Source organism: Hyperolius riggenbachi, chromosome 10 (genome assembly GCF_040937935.1).
Source record: "Hyperolius riggenbachi isolate aHypRig1 chromosome 10, aHypRig1.pri, whole genome shotgun sequence".
Taxonomy (NCBI): Eukaryota; Metazoa; Chordata; class Amphibia; order Anura; family Hyperoliidae; genus Hyperolius; species Hyperolius riggenbachi.
This window is the reverse complement of record NC_090655.1, coordinates 151,083,397-151,100,464: the sequence shown is the minus strand read 5'-3', so window position 1 is coordinate 151,100,464 and position 17,068 is coordinate 151,083,397. Positions and strand designations below refer to the sequence as shown.

The 17,068-nt window shown below is 42.1% G+C and overlaps 1 protein-coding gene across 6 annotated transcripts in view; it reads right to left on the bottom strand.

The window, feature by feature from the left end:
- Positions 1-17,068, bottom strand: part of LOC137536576 (poly(ADP-ribose) glycohydrolase-like) — a 205,517-nt gene that overhangs the window by 153,675 nt on the left and 34,774 nt on the right. For 3 of the 6 annotated variants that reach the window (XM_068258819.1, XM_068258822.1, XM_068258821.1), the window contains 3 exons: positions 6,840-6,987; positions 1,387-1,509; positions 1,221-1,304 (listed from right to left, as the gene is read on the bottom strand). In XM_068258819.1, the coding sequence (XP_068114920.1) occupies positions 1,221-1,304; positions 1,387-1,509; positions 6,840-6,987 (355 nt within the window). Of the gene's footprint in view, positions 1-1,220; positions 1,305-1,386; positions 1,510-6,839; positions 6,988-7,743; positions 7,819-12,011; positions 12,128-17,068 lie in introns of those variants that run through there. The other 3 variants (XM_068258820.1, XM_068258823.1, XM_068258824.1) reach the window with 2 other exon arrangements.

Here is a 17,068-nt window from a genome sequence, read left to right as displayed (position 1 = left end):
TGTAATCGAATCGCACAAAGAATTGTATCATGTACATGGGGCATAAAAGGTGCCCATACATCTAGTCATGTATGGGCAGATCGACTAAGATCAAATCTGATCGATGAAAGATCTGTTGGCTGACCATGCACCACAGGTCAATTCCTGATCGGTTTCAGCAAGAAATCGATCCTGGGAATCTGCCTTGTGATGCTACCGCTGCCACCTAGTCGCTGTCCTTACAAATGTAAATGACAACCCCAGGTGGCTGTGCATTGTAACCTCACCTGCTCCAGTTGCACTGACTGCTGGTGGTCTCAGCTTTCTTCCTAAAGCGCCTTCGGCACACCGAGCCCCAGCACTTGGTGGCACATATAGCACATGGGGTGTGTGTGACGTCACATGCGCCTGGTGGCGCTCAGGTGAGAAAATGGATAAGACCGTGTGTCACCGCAGCTGGAGCAGGTGAGATTTACAAGACTCGAGCATGGAGACACATTTATATTTGGGAGGTGGGTGGAGACAGCGGCCGGGGTTTGTTGCAATGTCACACACTGTTGCGTGTGTGCTAGCTGTATAGTCATCTTTACTGGCATTTTCAGAACTCCAGAACTGATGTTAATCAGCAACCTTCCTACTCTGCCATCCGCTTATAAAGCCAAGAAACAAAAGCCATCTGAATTACTGTGCAAAGGAACAAAAAAGCAGCGCTTGTAACCACACCAATCAGCAGCTGACATGCAGTGTGGTTATTACTCAGTAGAGAAGCACAGCTTATAACTTCTAGCAAGAGGATGCTGCAGCCTGTTCAGGTATGCATGCATAGATAGAATGGACACAACCTCATTTCCCATGCCAAACACCTACCTGCAAGAAGCCAGCGGATTAATGGGAGCATTTGACAGGCAGTGAATGGACCACTGTCAACTGCCTGTGTGAATACTGCCCAAGATTGCTATGGAAATAACTAATTGGCATCAAGCTGGGAGGAAGTGAATTCATGTCAAATTTAGAACCAGTGATATAAAGTAGCATGGAGAAGTAACAGCCCCATGTTGTTAAAGTTAGTCGGAATAACTCCACCCTGCTCCTAATTCATTAGGCCATCTCATATGAATGAATGCGAGTTACAGAGTAGAGGGTCCTCCGATCAAAATATTTTGTTGAAGCCAAAATTGGAATTTCATATCAAGCAATGAAAGTGAACATTCGTGATATAGAAGTTTAGAACTAGAAAATACCTTTAAGTCAAGTGGATTTTTTATGTTGCTTCTCAAAGATGACTCAATGATTTTCCATCGGCTTCCAAGTATCTTTTCACCATTCTGCAAAGTTAAAAAGATAAAGATTAAAATAGATCCATAACATGCATTTCCATGATAATTTTCATTTTTAAAGGTTTCTCACATGGTCGTCCATTGGATAAACATTGTTCCTTGAACAGGGCATCTTGACAAATGTGTTGTCCCATGAATCTGAGAAGGTAACCGGATGGGGTAAAGGCACAACATCTTCCTGCAACCTGTTATACTGAAAAAAAACAGTAGTTAAGATAGCCGGAACCAATAAAATAACCATTGCTAACTTATAACCATAAAGTGATAATGTGATTTTATTAAGACGCATGTTTATAGACAGATGAGTGTAACTTAAAGTTAACCTAAAGTCAGGGGAAAAAATGAGATTTACTCACCCGGGGCTCCTGGCTGCAATAGCAGCATAGGGGGCGATATACAGGCTGGGAACGCAAAGAATCACTCACGTTCCCATGCCTGTTGGCCGGTGACGGCCAAACCGGAAGTGTTCGCCGGCGGGTCCTGGACCATCGGAGCGGAGCTGCGAGGGCACTGATCGGCTGCAGGGGGCGGAGGGAAGCCCCGAGTGATTAAATCTCATTTTTTTCCCCCTGGCTTTAGGTTCACTTTAAAGGTCCTTGTGAACATGGACTCAGATTGGTGTCACAATCTCTTTTAGGCAGCCACAAGTACCAGGGAAATACACACCATAAACTCCATGACATTTAAAAGGTCAGAGTACTGAACCTGTTTATGCTTTTAAAGTTCTGATTGAAAGAATTCATTGTAAGACCTAGGACACTTTTGGCCACAGCAGATTCTCAGAACTATAGGTAACCATATAATGTTGCTTCCGTTTTTCTCTATTGTTCTTTTTAAAGTACTGATTTCACAGAACCAGCCAACAGAATATTTCAGCATGCCTAATTAGGCATTTATTGAATTTTCTGCAAAATTCATAGATCAATTTATTTTATACAGTCAATCATGTTAGTGAAAAAAAATAAGAAACGTAAAAATATAATGATTTGGTTGTATTATATGGCCACCTTGCTTGCTTTGACAACCTTGGCAATGGCTCTCACTTTATGCTAGATTGAAGGTGCCCATACATTACTCTATTTGTGGCTGCCCAATTGTTGTTTTGATTGATTTCTGGCCTAAATTATCGATCTGGAATGCAGGAAATGTCTTGTTTGAATGCACTCAGGTACACGCCGGTAGTGGCATGCCATTTCCTGACAACTGGCATTCCCCTACCGATCTCCCTCACCTATGTAATATGTATCCCCTGGACTCATGGTGAGCATGCAGTGTAGTTTTGGCTCACCTGTCTGCTGCACCTCTCCTATGTGCCATATTGTCAGGCTTGCCAGGTACTAGCTATAGGTCAGATCGTATGCTCATATGACTGGCATCTAATCCAGCCCTAACACCTGCGCAAAGCTCCTTCCTAACAACAAACTAAACCCCCTGCAGGTAGATGTCACATATGACCTGGCCAGATAGCAAGACACCACGGCAGCAATGGATACAATACAGTTTACCTGTAATAGTCACCTGAGACCTATAGAGCTGAGGTAATCAAGGTGCAGAATGTCAATACAGATGCGTAGTCAGACAGGCCGAGATCAGGGCAGGCAGCAAACAGTCGCAACGGTAATCCAGGCAATTGGTCGGTGCAGGCAGCAGACAAGGGAAATCCAATGAACAAGCAGAGGTCGAAATCCAGGTAATCCAATAACAAGAACAGGTAAACAGAGTAGCCAGCAAACAAGAGCTAGAAGCTATCACGAGCAATGACAGAAAGCACTCAGCAGGTTTAAATACTACATGCAACCAATCAGTGGCCGGCCACATGCACACAACAGCTAATAACACGCAGGCATCAATCAGCTGACAGCGAGATCAGCTGACCTAGATGACCACAACAGGTCAGCTGACCCACCCAGTACTGACCAGCAAAACTTCCTGACAGTATCAGCCATAGCACAGTGGTCAAGCGCACCACCTCCAATGCGGGAGACCAGGGTTTAATCCCAGGCAGGGTCAGCAACCAATATTTAATAATATTTACATAAACCCCCGCCTGAGTGTCAGCTGACTCTACCTCTGTCGCTGCCTCAGACCATACTGCAGCCGAGAGGAACGACCTCTTACACATATATTATCTTCATTACCCCCGGGAGGCACCTGTATCCCGTGACACCACCGCATATATGTGGTGTCATAAACATGCGGCTGGGGTCACGGAGTACAGGCACCCCCAGCGGTAATGAAGTGAAGAATTGGGACATAGGAGGCGGCACACCAGCAGCAAGGTTACCCAAAACTACACTGCACACTTACCACGGGTCTGAGAGGTACATAACAAAATGTTTTTTTTTATAACATTGCATTATTCTCTAATATTTGCAGTTTACAAAATACTCAGCATTCTACATGATTTTACAGAGCAGGCAAGTGAACTTTTGAACCATTCTCTGCAGAGAAAAAGAAAATACAATGACTGACAGTTGAGATAGCAAGCTTCAGAAGACAGAGCTCTCTGCGTCTTTGAAAGTCGTGGAGCTCAATGGCTCTTTTGCATAGATAACAACTGGAGTTTCTTAACTCTTCCTGTACTGAAAACAATATTAGACTTATGTCTCTGCTCCTAATGTTTTATTTCTTGGCTGTACTACACATACAAATCATCAAAAAAAAAAAAATGTTGCCGCTTCAGTGTCTCTTGAAGTGTATGTGAAGGGAAAATGGAGCATGCCATCTTTATTCCTTTTTGAACAATACCAGTTTCCTGGCTTCTGTGGAACGCCACTGGCTTGCTTGGCAGGTGACTCAGAAATGACTAGAGCCAAAACATAGTTATGACAGCCAGGCAACCAGTATTCTTTAGAAGCGTGTAGTGATAGCGGTTTATACAGAGAGTGCAGAATTATTAGGCAAATGAGTATTTTGACCACATCATCTTTTTTATGCATGTGGTCTTACTCCAAGCTGTATAGGCTCGAAAGCCTACTACCAATTAAGCATATTAGGTGATGTGCATCTCTGTAATGAGAAGGGGTGTGGTCTAATGACATCAACACCCTATATCAGGTGTGCATAATTATTAGGCAACTTCCTTTCCTTTGGCAAAATAGGTCAAAAGAAGGACTTGACAGGCTCAGAAAGGTCAAAAATAGTGAGATATCTTGCAGAGGGATGCAGCACTCTTAAAATTGCAAAGCTTCTGAAGCGTGATCATCGAACAATCAAGCATTTCATTCAAATAGTCAACAGGGTCGCAAGAAGCGTGTGGAAAAACCAAGGCGCAAAATAACTGCCCATGAACTGAGAAAAGTCAAGCGTGCAGCTGCCAAGATGCCACTTGCCACCAGTTTGGCCATATTTCAGAGCTGCAACATCACTGGAGTGCCCAAAAGCACAAGGTGTGCAATACTCAGAGACATGGACAAGGTAAGAAAGGCTGAAAGACGAACACCACTGAACAAGACACACAAGCTGAAACATCAAGACTGGGCGAAGAAATATCTCAAGACTGATTTTTCTAAGGTTTTATGGACTGATGAAATGAGAGTGAGTCTTGATGGGCCAGATGGATGGATTGGTAAAGGGCAGAGAGCTCCAGTCCGACTCAGACGCCAGCAAGGTGGAGGTGGAGTACTGGGGTTTGGGCTGGTATCATCAAAGATGAGCTTGTGGGGCCTTTTCGGGTTGAGGATGGAGTCAAGCTCAACTCCCAGTCCTACTGCCAGTTTCTGGAAGACCCCTTCTTCAAGCAGTGGTACAGGAAGAAGTCTGCATCCTTCAAGTAAAACATGATTTTCATGCAGGACAATGCTCCATCACACGCGTCCAAGTACTCCACAGCGTGGCTGGCAAGAAAAGGTATAAAAGAAGAAAAACTAATGACATGGCCTCCTTGTTCACCAGATCTGAACCCCATTGAGAACCTGTGGTCCATCATAAAATGTGAGATTTACAAGGAGGGAAAACAGTACACCTCTCTGAATAGTGTCTGGGAGGCTGTGGTTGCTGCTGCACGCAATGTTGATGGTGAACAGATCAAAACACTGACAGAATCCATGGATGGCAGGCTTTTGAGTGTCCTTGCAAAGAAAGGTGGCTATATTGGTCACTGATTTGTTTTTGTTTTGTTTTTGAATGTCAGAAATGTATATTTGTGAATGTTGAGATGTTATATTGGTTTCACTGGTAAAAATAAATAATTGAAATGGGTATATATTTGTTTTTTGTTAAGTTGCCTAATAATTATGCACAGTAATAGTCACCTGCAAACACAGATATCCCCCTAAAATAGCTAAAACTAAAAACAAACTAAAAACTACTTTCAAAAATATTCAGCTTTGATATTAATGAGTTTCTGGGGTTCATTGAGAACATGGTTGTTGTTCAATAATAAAATTATTCCTCAAAAATACAACTTGCCTAATTCTGCACTCCCTGTATTGCTTTCATGTCAGGTTTGATCAATAAGAAATAATGTAACCGAACAGAGATAATTCCTTTTCCCACCCACGCTCATAACTCTTCTTCTATGTGTCATAAATTTGTATGCAACTTAATAACTTTGAAAACAAACTATATGCTTATTTAGGACACCGTCACACTAGTATGTTCCTATGAACCACACAGTTTGGGAATGTCTCATCAAGAGGAGTACTCAGAAAACTAAAGCAAAAGTAGAGAAAGTAGAGATGCTGCCACAGCAGCGCAGGGAGCGTTTTTCATATTTACCTCTTCCGAGTGGCTTGATTGGCTTCTCCTCTTCCTCCACCCACGGCGATACTCTCCCGACATCCGCTTCTGACTTTTGATCACGTTATTACATGTGATTGGGACTCAGAGGATAATGTCAGCGGTTGTGGAAGGGGGTGATGGAAGAGTCTGGTGGCGCTGCACCGCTGACACTATCTGCTGAGCCCGATCACATGTAATAACGTGATCGGAGGTCAGAAGGATGCTGGGAGTGTACTGTAGCACGTGGATGAAGAGAGGAAGCCAGTGCAGTGTATGGAACAGGTAACTTAAAAGTTGCGCCGCTCTGCATACCGTCAGGCTGCAGAAGGCACACTTCCCCAGTGGCAGGAATAATTCGGCCCTACAGCCAAATAAAGTTTTACTTTATTTGGCTTCTAAAAGGGTAAAGATCAAGCGATAACTTTATTGTCAGACAAAACACATTCTACAGAGATAGTTACCAAATCAAAAACAACTGAAACATCGCACAAACTACAAAAAAAAAAAAATTATGATTTTCAGGGGGGAAAAAAGCCAAAAGGTGTAAAATGGTAAGTACCATGATACCTTTTTTCTTATAAAAGTTCATAACTTTCAACAGGTGTCACTACACTACAATTATCAGACATCTTAAGGGTGTAGAAGCCCAAACTACTGGTCAGTGCAACCCCAAGTGAAAAAAATAGAATATCTCCTTCTTACAATAATAAACAGTTATAGACATATTTGAAAGTGAATGCTGGGTGGTGTGTGTTGCCCAGGCATTCCTATATACAGCAGAGAGCTGCTTCACCATCTTACCTTTATAGTAACGGTGTGATTAGCCGAAGGCAACAATGGTGGCTGATGACTCTGACACATTGGCATCCTTCTCATATCTTCCAGTGGCGTTCCGAGCCATTTTACGTCAGAAAAAGAGTGTTTGGTAGATTGGCCTGAATGATCTTTTCTGTTTTTAAAACAAACTGCAGTTGGTGACTAACAGTCAAACACAAAGTGGAGAAGAGCAAATAAATGAACTGGATGCTATAAAATGGAAAAATAAATGGCATGCCAATAGTACATATTTATAAAGAGAAAACTAGCCACATGCAAGACATTTGTACCCGAAGTGACATGTGACATGATGAGATAAGCATGTGTGTACAGTGCAAAACATTAATAACCAGGCTGTTCTATTTTGCTGCCTGAAAGAGTTAATTTTTAGGCACAAAAAAGTGACAGCTTCTGTCTTGTTGGAACCTTGTTGGGAATATAGTTAGTAAGCATCACTGATAAGCAAATTACAGACAAATGTTTTCCTGGCAGAATACAACTTCTGAGAGTAGTGGGAGATAGAAAACGGTCAACAGCTCATGTATTTCATTAAGGGACACTTAACAGGCTGGGATATCTAAAAAAGGTCATTTTTAGGAGTAGGGGGATAAATGCAATTGTTTATCTCATCACTTTATTTTCACCTTGGGTTCACTTTAAAGCTGGATATACACGCCAAAACAGAAATAGGATATTTAGCAGATGAGGAGAGAAGCACATTTAAGCATACACAGACTCACATCCATGACATAAATAAAGTCAGTCATATAACCAAGGGTCCATTCAGAAAACTGGAAGCTGACAAAGGAGTAGGTAACCCCTAGCACAGAGCCAGAACATGAGCCCACCCATCTGCCTCTGTAGTTTTTACAGTTCAAAAGCTACTCACACTCTTGAAACTGTAGCCTGAAATTATCTTAAGAGACTGTTTCAGCTGGCAGCTTTAGAATCATTATTATACAGACATGTTGCTTCCACTGAAGTTCCTGAAAGCAACAAAAGGCATCAGGTAAAGCAATCCATCCATGCATATCACTAGATAGCCAGAACAATCAGGAGATGCCTGTATACAGTGTACATTTCTGGACAAAATGATTAAGAAAGATTGCTTCTTCTGAGGAAAAATCTCAAGCATGTACATAGCTTTACTCTTTGTGGAAAGCACTGCAGCTCAGTAAAATTTCACGTTCCTGCCCACTGTCTCCTTGTACAGTTTGCAATAAAAGAAAAGACATAATATTCATATCGCACTTTTCTCTTGGCGGACTTAAAGCGCTTAAGCAGTACCCTTCCCAAACCCTCACATTGTGTCCATAAAAGCCAAATGTACCTCATTGCCCTGCTCTAAAACAACGTTTCTCACTGCCCTTTACGTCACCTTTTGATAAGGGCACTAGGGCACTAGAGGGTGTGGCAAGGGATAATAGCTTTATTACTCAATGAGCAAGAACAGGACAATAAGACTGCTGAGCTACATCTGCAATGCAGGTGGCAAATGGTTAATCTCTGAAGAGCATAAGGAGGAGGTAGAAGGAGTCAGGTGATCTGCTCCGTGCTCATGAGGAAAGACTGTCTGAGGCTCCCTTTCAGCAACTGCTCCACAAACTTGACCAGGAAATGATGGAGGAAATGATGGGTTAGTGGGAGGACCTGGTCTGGCAAATAAAAATTCCCTGCCTCTTTCAGGAAAAAGGGCTCAACGTTCAAACAGTAAATTGCCACGCTCTCTCCTTATTCTTAGATACAAAAAGGCAACCCCCCCCCCCCCCAAAGTACATAAAAAATATAGAACACTGGGAATGTATAGCCCATTTATACAGTACAGTATATCTGCTTGGAATACAGTACCATTTACTTTTCCCAGGTGCAACAACAAGTGGGGCGAGCTGTACTCACCACACAATATGTGAGGCACTGCCTGTGGCAACAGATGCACAGAGAAGTAGTCAGTTCATATAATGATACTCCACCAAACATCAATTAAATTGGTAAAGCTTGATCATTTCCAGCAAAGCCAATGGTGTGCACTGTTAGCTCCTGTATTCTCCAGGTGCTACAGACTCCTGTGCTGCTGCTGCTAGTCTCCATCAGGCTAAAAACCCCACTCAAGCCAATGTCAAAAAGAAAAATATGAAGGCAGAAATGTTTTTACATAGGCATACAATACTCACTAGTTGCGGGCCTTACTACTTTACCAGGTGGCCATTTCTGCCTGAAGCTACTTTGTGGTTGCCCGTATAACTCAAAATGAAGTGGGGGACCGCCATGTTGTAGAACTATTACAATTACTTCATGAACGCATGCAACGAAATTCACATTCAGTTGATAAAATCCAAGCATGGAAACACAAGGCACTCCAATTAGCAGCAAGAGCTTTACCAACACTGATCTCCCTTATGGTCCCTGGTATAACATAAGATCTGCTGTGCCTCCCAAGCTAATCCCCATACATTTGGTCCAATAGAACCCATCAAGGACTAGAGTCCAGACATGGTTAAACTTTGCTAATTTTTCCCTACATAAATGCATACTGTTTACAAATAGGGATGGTCAGTGAGATGCATTTTCTGAGTGGATGTAGAACTATGCAGATTTTTATACAAATGTATGCAGCTTGAAAATTGAATCTTATCTTGGTTTCATTCAATCAATGGGTCCATTTTGAAGCTACATAAATCTGCATAATTCTGCAATCACCTGCACAGCATTCCCTTGACCCATTCCCCACTTGCATGTTGCCGATTGCTTTTTCAGCAATGCTCAATGGATGTGCTCCAGAAGAACATCAGAAGTGCACAACTGCGCAGTCTCAATATTTCCAATGGTGCGCATTTCAACATGGTAACGCAACGCATGGCTGCATGCAACTTCACGCATGCACAGTGCTACTACATTCATTATAAATCAATGGGCTCTGCATCGCAATCGGGGGGGGGGGGGGGGGGGAAATCGCATAGCAATGCAAGTGACAACATTAATTCTTCATTGAAGGATGATTATTACTCAAATAATTTATGAATAAATAAGCCTAAAAATCCAAGTTCTGACCTATACAAGATATAGATACAATAGTTTTTCCCTATAGCAGTCCCCACTTCCCTTTGTGGTAGAATGACTAAACGCATACTGATGAAAAGCACGTCAAACAGGAAGTACTTGCTGGACATGGTTAAGCCTCATTAACAACTTAAAGCGGATCCGAGATTAAAAAAATTAACTGTAACAAGTAACTTGTCTATATATCTTATCTAAAGTTTAGATAGTTTACACAGACCAAGACTGTAGATGCATTCTCTTGCTATGGAGGGGGAAGGAGGGCCAATAGTGTGGCACATGACAGAGGTGAGAAAGAACAATGCCCACAGCCAGCACTTGGCAGAGTCGATTTACCGTGCAAATAAATCACTGGTGTGCCTTGGGGGATCAGGAGTTGCTGTACACACACTACATTCTTGGCAGAGGTGGCCCCAACTCTCAGAGAACCATATAGAATTTGTATGAAGCTTATATGATACTGCATCCCCCTGAACGAAATGTCACAGGACTACACGGCTTCCGGCCGCCCCAACGCCACCTGACGTCCGTGTGAACCAGCCCTAAAGGTGCGTACACGCGCACTACTATAGAGGACGGGTCCATCAGATCCTCCCGCTGGGCGGGAGTTCTCCCGACAGTAGTGCGTGTGTACAGTCTGTCTGCAGACTGATAAGGCTGTTTCTGAACGATCCGCTCAGCGGGGTGTGTACTCACCTCGAGAGGGGGAAGCCTCTGGATCCTATTGAGGCTTCCCTCGTCCCACAGTGGTCTCGCTGCAGGTCCAGGAATAACGCCATGTAAATATTTACCTTCCTGGCTCCACCACAGACGCAGTAGCGGCTCCGAAACAGGCAGAAATAGTCGATCCCAGTAGGGTCCACTCTACTGAGCAGACGCAAGTCTCCTGCACCTAATCAGTAGAGCGGACCCGACTCAGATCCTCTATTTCCGAGTGGAGAGCCAAAACAGCGCCCCCGCTGGAACAGGTAAATGTAAATATTGCACAGCCTGACAAATTGTCGTCTGTGCTTTCTGTGGGCCAGAGTGAGACTGCTGTGGGATGGAGGAGGACAGGGGAAGCCTGGATAGAATCCAGAGGCTTCCCCGTCCGGAGGCGAGTACCCCCCAGGAGCCTTTTTCGTACTACAGAGTCTCTTTAAAGTGGTACTGAACACAAAACCTTCTGGATTTGATGCACAAAACAATGACAATTTAGAGGCAATCAAACCGATCCCAAATGTAACCATTAAGCTGGCCATACACTGGCCCGATTTACCGCCGTTTCGACAGCAGATTTGATCACTGGGATCGAATCTGCTGCCAATCGTTCGAGCTACACGCCGAATTTTGATTCATTTCGTCCGATCCCGTCGATCGCGCCGTGCGGAAAATTACCGTCGATCGCCCGCGGGTAAAGAGCGCATCGCTAGCGGCGTTCGAGTGCCCGACGACCGACGCAATAGAGCCGCATACATTACCTGCTCCGCCGGCGCGACTGCCCCCGCTCGTCTCCGCTCTTCTCCGCTCTGGTCTCCGGCATGCCTTCACTTATTCCTGCCCGGCAGGAAGTTTAAACAGTAGAGGGCGCTCTACTGTTTAAACTTCCTGCCGGGCAGGAAGAAGTGAAGCATGCTGGAGCCGGAGACCAGAGCGGAGACGAAGAGCGGAGAGAGACCCGGGAGTCGCGCCGGCGGAGCAGGTAATGTATGCGGGCGGGGGGGGGGGAGCAGCGGCAGCACCACCACCACAACAGATTGTGAACGGTTTCAGGCTGAAATCGGTTCACAATCTGTTTGCAGTAAAGGTAGCCATACGATCCCTCTCTGATCAGATTCGATCAGAGAGGGATCTATCTGTTGGTCGAATCTGATGGCAAATCGACAAGTGTATGGCTACCTTTACGGTAATTCAAATCTAGGAGGGCTCAGTTTTAAATAACGTTTAACTATGGTTTAACTTAGGTTAGATAAGGAATGCACTCTACATGCAGTTATAATATTAATCTGTTACGCAGTTAATGTCAGATATCTTATCACAAAGGGGAGGAAACCTCCAAGTTCTTAAGAAAATGGTTAGTCTTGCATACAAGAAACAAGCTCAGCCTCTACAGCAGTAACTTACACATTGCTGAAGGAACATTCTACTCTCTGAAAAGCATTAGGTTTCTTCCATATTCCACGTTCAGCTTCCAGGATGGCAAAGAATGCTAATCCACACGGTGCAACATACCTTATCATCTGGTGAGGACATAACGCACACAAGTCACTGCAAAGTAAATCCACTTCCTAGTTACCAACAAACTAAACACTGTTCTCTGAAGTCATGATCTTTGGGGCACTAAACTATAACAGCAGTACATTACTCCAAAACCTGTTACAAATCCTAGCAACACAAACTCAGCAGGACAAAGGAAATAATTACAATACCCTTTAATAAATACTGCATGTTAAATGAGAAATAGTTCTAGATATGTACACACTTCCCGAGTGATTCTTCTTGAACATACTTAAAGCAAACCTGTGCCACAAAGGAGTTCAATACAGTAAGCAGAACAAACAGGTAAAAAGTCTCCTGACATATTTCAATTGCAACCTGTGCTTAGCTTTTGCACACCACCATTTACTAAGCAATTAGAAGGCCAAACCTCCTGGAGTTTCCCTTTCCCCTCCATCTACTGTACTAAGCTGACTTCTTACTGATAAACGTCTTTCCTTTTACATAGGACAATGCTTCATAGTTTTTTTTATTTTTAACTAATGTATATCCTTTATGTTTTAATGTGTTTCTGTTTAAATATTAGGGTTAATGAATGTCTTCAGTTTCTTTAACAAATTAAATAAAAAAGGACCACAATGACAAGGGCTTTGCCATAGATTTTAGATCAAAAGTGTGTCAATACTGTATTCTCATTTAGATTGGCAGTGCCTGGATTGGATGGCTACCAATCTTCATGCAGATTTCAAATTTCTGCATTTGAAAGCAATAAAATGCCTTGTATATTGTGCTCTTACAACTAAAAATACTACATTAAAAATAAAGGAATTGGATTTGGAATCGAAAGTATTATTTGCCAACTCCACAGCCGTGCCACACTGGGTGATAATAAGGATAATCCGTTTTCTTATTTGGCATCTACCTTCTCTATATGTGACACAGTTAAAGGACTACTATCGCAAAAAAAATAACATTTAAAATACATGTAAACATATAACCAAGAAGTACATTTCTCCCAGAGTAAAACGAGCTCTAAATGACTTTTTTTCCTATGGTGGTTTTGGACTAGCTCATCTGCTCAAGGGGGAATTTCATGGCTGTCTTTATTTCAAAAGCATTTAATGAATGGCAGTTGCTCAGCCCAACTGCTAAAATAGTGTGCAAACAGGTTGGGGGCAGCCAGCATATTTGTATATATCCCTTCCAGTGATTGCTTTTGTAAAGAATAAAAAAAACTAAAAATTGCCCATGAGGAGATGGACTAGTCCAAAACCTTTCAGTTCTGTTAGATTTCTACTAACTACTGTAAATGACAGCAACATAGGAGAAAAGTAATTTCTGGCTCATTTGAATCTGGAAGAAATATTTGTATGAGTTTACATGCATTTTAAATCTTTCAATTTATTTTTTTTTGCAATCATGGTCATTTAACTCCCCTGAAATGTTTGTACTGCTATCAACTGACATATTTACAAGGCTCATTTGGAAAAGAAAAAAATACGGCTGTTTGCTATGGACAACAATCACAAATTCCTATCTCACTTCTACTAATTGAGGTTCACATCCACTAATCAATCGTGTTATCAAGATCACAAAACTACAGGTGGTGACAGTTGGCAAAGGGGAGCAGCTTAATGAGTGATGCAAAGAAGAGTGGGCACATTTTACTAATCCGGTCTGAATCTCACTCCATATAGACAATAAAAAATATTATTTCAGAGCAGAGAAAAAAGTTACACTGAATACAGACATGGGGCAATCATAAATGTGCCATGTGTATAAATGTTTTCACACAGGTTCACTTTAATGGTGGCCATACATGGTACAATTTTTTCATACAATCTTACCATTTCTATGTAGTATAAGGGTAAATTAAGTGAATATACTGAAAGGATAATGTAGGCAGTTCCCTTATATTACATAGAAATGGTATGATTGTATGAAAAAATTGTACCATGTATGGCCACCATAAGGGAGATGTTCATAACGGTCTGGCCACGGAATAGGGATTACATTTGTAATGTATAACTTTCAAATGATTTTTGTTCTTCAAACATTAGCTGCAAACATTGAAACATTGCTCTTGAAGCAGGTGCCTAGCTTGTGCTTTTTGAGAGTTAGAGATAATTAGAGAAAAAAAACCCTTGCATTTTAACATCTTGTACTATCTTTAAACGGACACCTGACCTGAGACAAGATGCCTAAGGTAAGCACAGAGGTAGGTTCATGCTGGAGCCGCATAACTCTGTGCATTGACCGCCCCTCCTCTCTCCCTCCCTCCCTCAGGGCTGAGATGGAAGGAGGAAAGGAACGGACAATGCTGCCTCAAGTCAGGTATACTTTAAAGCATTGACAAAACACATCACTCACAAGATACGTCACATAAGCATATTTGTTTTCAGGAAATCTTAAGTGAGCTAAAAAAGTTGAGATATACTTGCCTTGGATTGTTCTAGCACCCCGTAGCCAGGTCCCTTGCTGTTCTCCCGGTCAACACCATTGTGTTGCTTATGCCCCCAACTAAAGTCTGTGACTGGCTCAGTTGCAGGGTACTGCGCAAGTGTGGGCCCCAGCCACGTGCAAGTGGTGGTGCCTTGCGCAGCAGCAAGTTTTATGAACTGCTCACGCAGAACGCTCGCAATCAAGGAGATACACAAGGCCGGTAAATCAATAAAGTAGCGGACCGGAAGACTGAAAGGGACCTGAGTGGTTACAGGGCTGGAAGGTAAGCAAATCTCAACTTTTCCCCCACATCTAAAATTTCCTTTAAGGAATTGACCATATAATGCTCTACAATATTTTCTTGGCAGAAGTGTCAGTTATTAGTGGACCCCTCAGATGAACGCACTTCCTTCCTATATAATGAATGGATCATGGTAGTTTGTTTAGACCTCTATGTAAACCCTGAACCAAAGTGACAAACAAAAAATATAAGAAATCAAACAAGTTCTATACTAAAATTAACATATTTATTTTAAAAAGAGCCTATAAAGATTTTATCAGTTTTACAAAATATATAGCAGCTACAGACTGAAGTGAAAGGGTAATTTTTCAATTTAATTAAATGAATAAAAATAATTTATGCAGCATTAATATAGGTTATACTGCTCTTTCAAAGACAATTGAGTTAAATGCCAGAGTGGCTTGGTTATTTCATGAAAACTATTTATCATGAATATAAAAAGGTAGCATAAACACCTTCACAAAGTCTATTTAAATTCAAGCAATAAACAAGAAGCTATAAAACCTGTTTTCAGTAAACTTTTAAATCTAATTATAAGTAAGAGAAAACAGATATTCAAAACTAGTTGTTATAAATGAGATAATTAAGGGAATTCTTTTATGTAAAGCTTTGTGGAGTTCTCCTTTAAATCTTATAACATTTTTTGACTTCCCTAAAATCTTTATGGCATATTCCCTATAAATATGACACTATCTGCATATTATAAAAGCAGACATCCATATCATAATAGTTTTCCAATGTCTATTCTTCCTAAAAGCGGATTTTTGTTCAGCCTGCTGTGAGTCGCTACTGATAGTCAAGCAGTTACCGTAGTTTTCGGACTATAAGACGCACATAGGTTTAGAGAGCAAAAACCAGGGGGAAAAAAATTACTAAACCTGGTGTGGTGATATATTGGGGTGCTTATAATGTTAGGAATACATAAACATATTCTATCATTTTTATATCTGCTGTGGTATGTCAAAGGAGTAGATATGCAGGCTAGATTCATGGACTGTTCATGTATTTGTGTGGGTGGGTCACTAGACCTACATTTGCATCTAAAGAGGTCTTCAGTGAATAAGACCAGTCACCTTCAATAGGCAAGGAAGCGGCTCATTAAGCCACTAGCAGTCACTTTTGATCTGCTGTCCCAGGTGTGATTGTCTGCGTCTGTCTACAGGCAATTACAGGCAAACTGCTACCTGTAACCAAAATTCAATCTTTTCATGTATGTGCTAGAATACACTTTAACCAAGGAAATAATGGGGAGGAAGCTTTTTGATGTCTGGTAGGATACAATCTCACCTATTGAATTCTGCAGACTTCAAGAAGCTAAAACAGGAACCCCTTTGAAGTTTGCATATCACAAGAAAGATTATGACAAGCGTTCGGTGATGTCACAAACGAGGAAACTGCATTAGTTCCTGGGGGCTGGACATTAAATGCCCCAGGGGACACTTCAGAGTATAAAAAGCAGAGGCAGATACCTAATAAAGATCTGCTCTTGGAGTTAGCGCATAGCTAGAGTTGATCTCGACTTCTGGTCGAACAAGCGGCATGCTCCTGCCGACAACGTTGAGACCTTCAAGTTGGTAACGTTTTTAATCCCCATTTTTATTTTTACGCAAATATCCGTGTGTGGTATCTTTGTAACTCTTATCTTGTAACTATTTTTACTTTGTTTTTTGTAATCTTTTGTATATATTAAGTTCTGCACTGTTCTATGTTTTTCTGGAATATTAAATTATTATTTAATAAGCTTGACTTCTGCCGTACTAAACTAACACTCATAGCCTAAAGGAGACTGCAGTGTAGCTGTGTATAAGTCCGTGCCTAGTTGTATGTTTGAGCAACACTACCATATGAAATTGTAATTGCATTGTGTGTGTGGGGGCGTTTGTCATACGTTGGCCTAAAGCGCGCAGCTGACCCAACGTACGAGCCGCCAGTGCGAGTAGCTAACAGTATCGTTCGGAACGACTGTTAGTGGTTTTGCTGCACGACAGTGTAACTCGCATTACATGTCAGTGTCTGATTGTGCTGTGTTACTGTACAACTGTACTGTGTGTGTGGGTGCGTGGCGTTCTCGTATTCGGCCTAAGCGCAAAGCTGACCCAAATACGAAAACGCGGAGTGCGCGCTGAGGACTCGACAGCAGAGTGGAAGTGGCTAGCGAACCGCTAGTGGTGGCAGTGAGAGGTGTTCTGAGGGGTCCCAGCCTTGTTTTAGCTTGACTAAG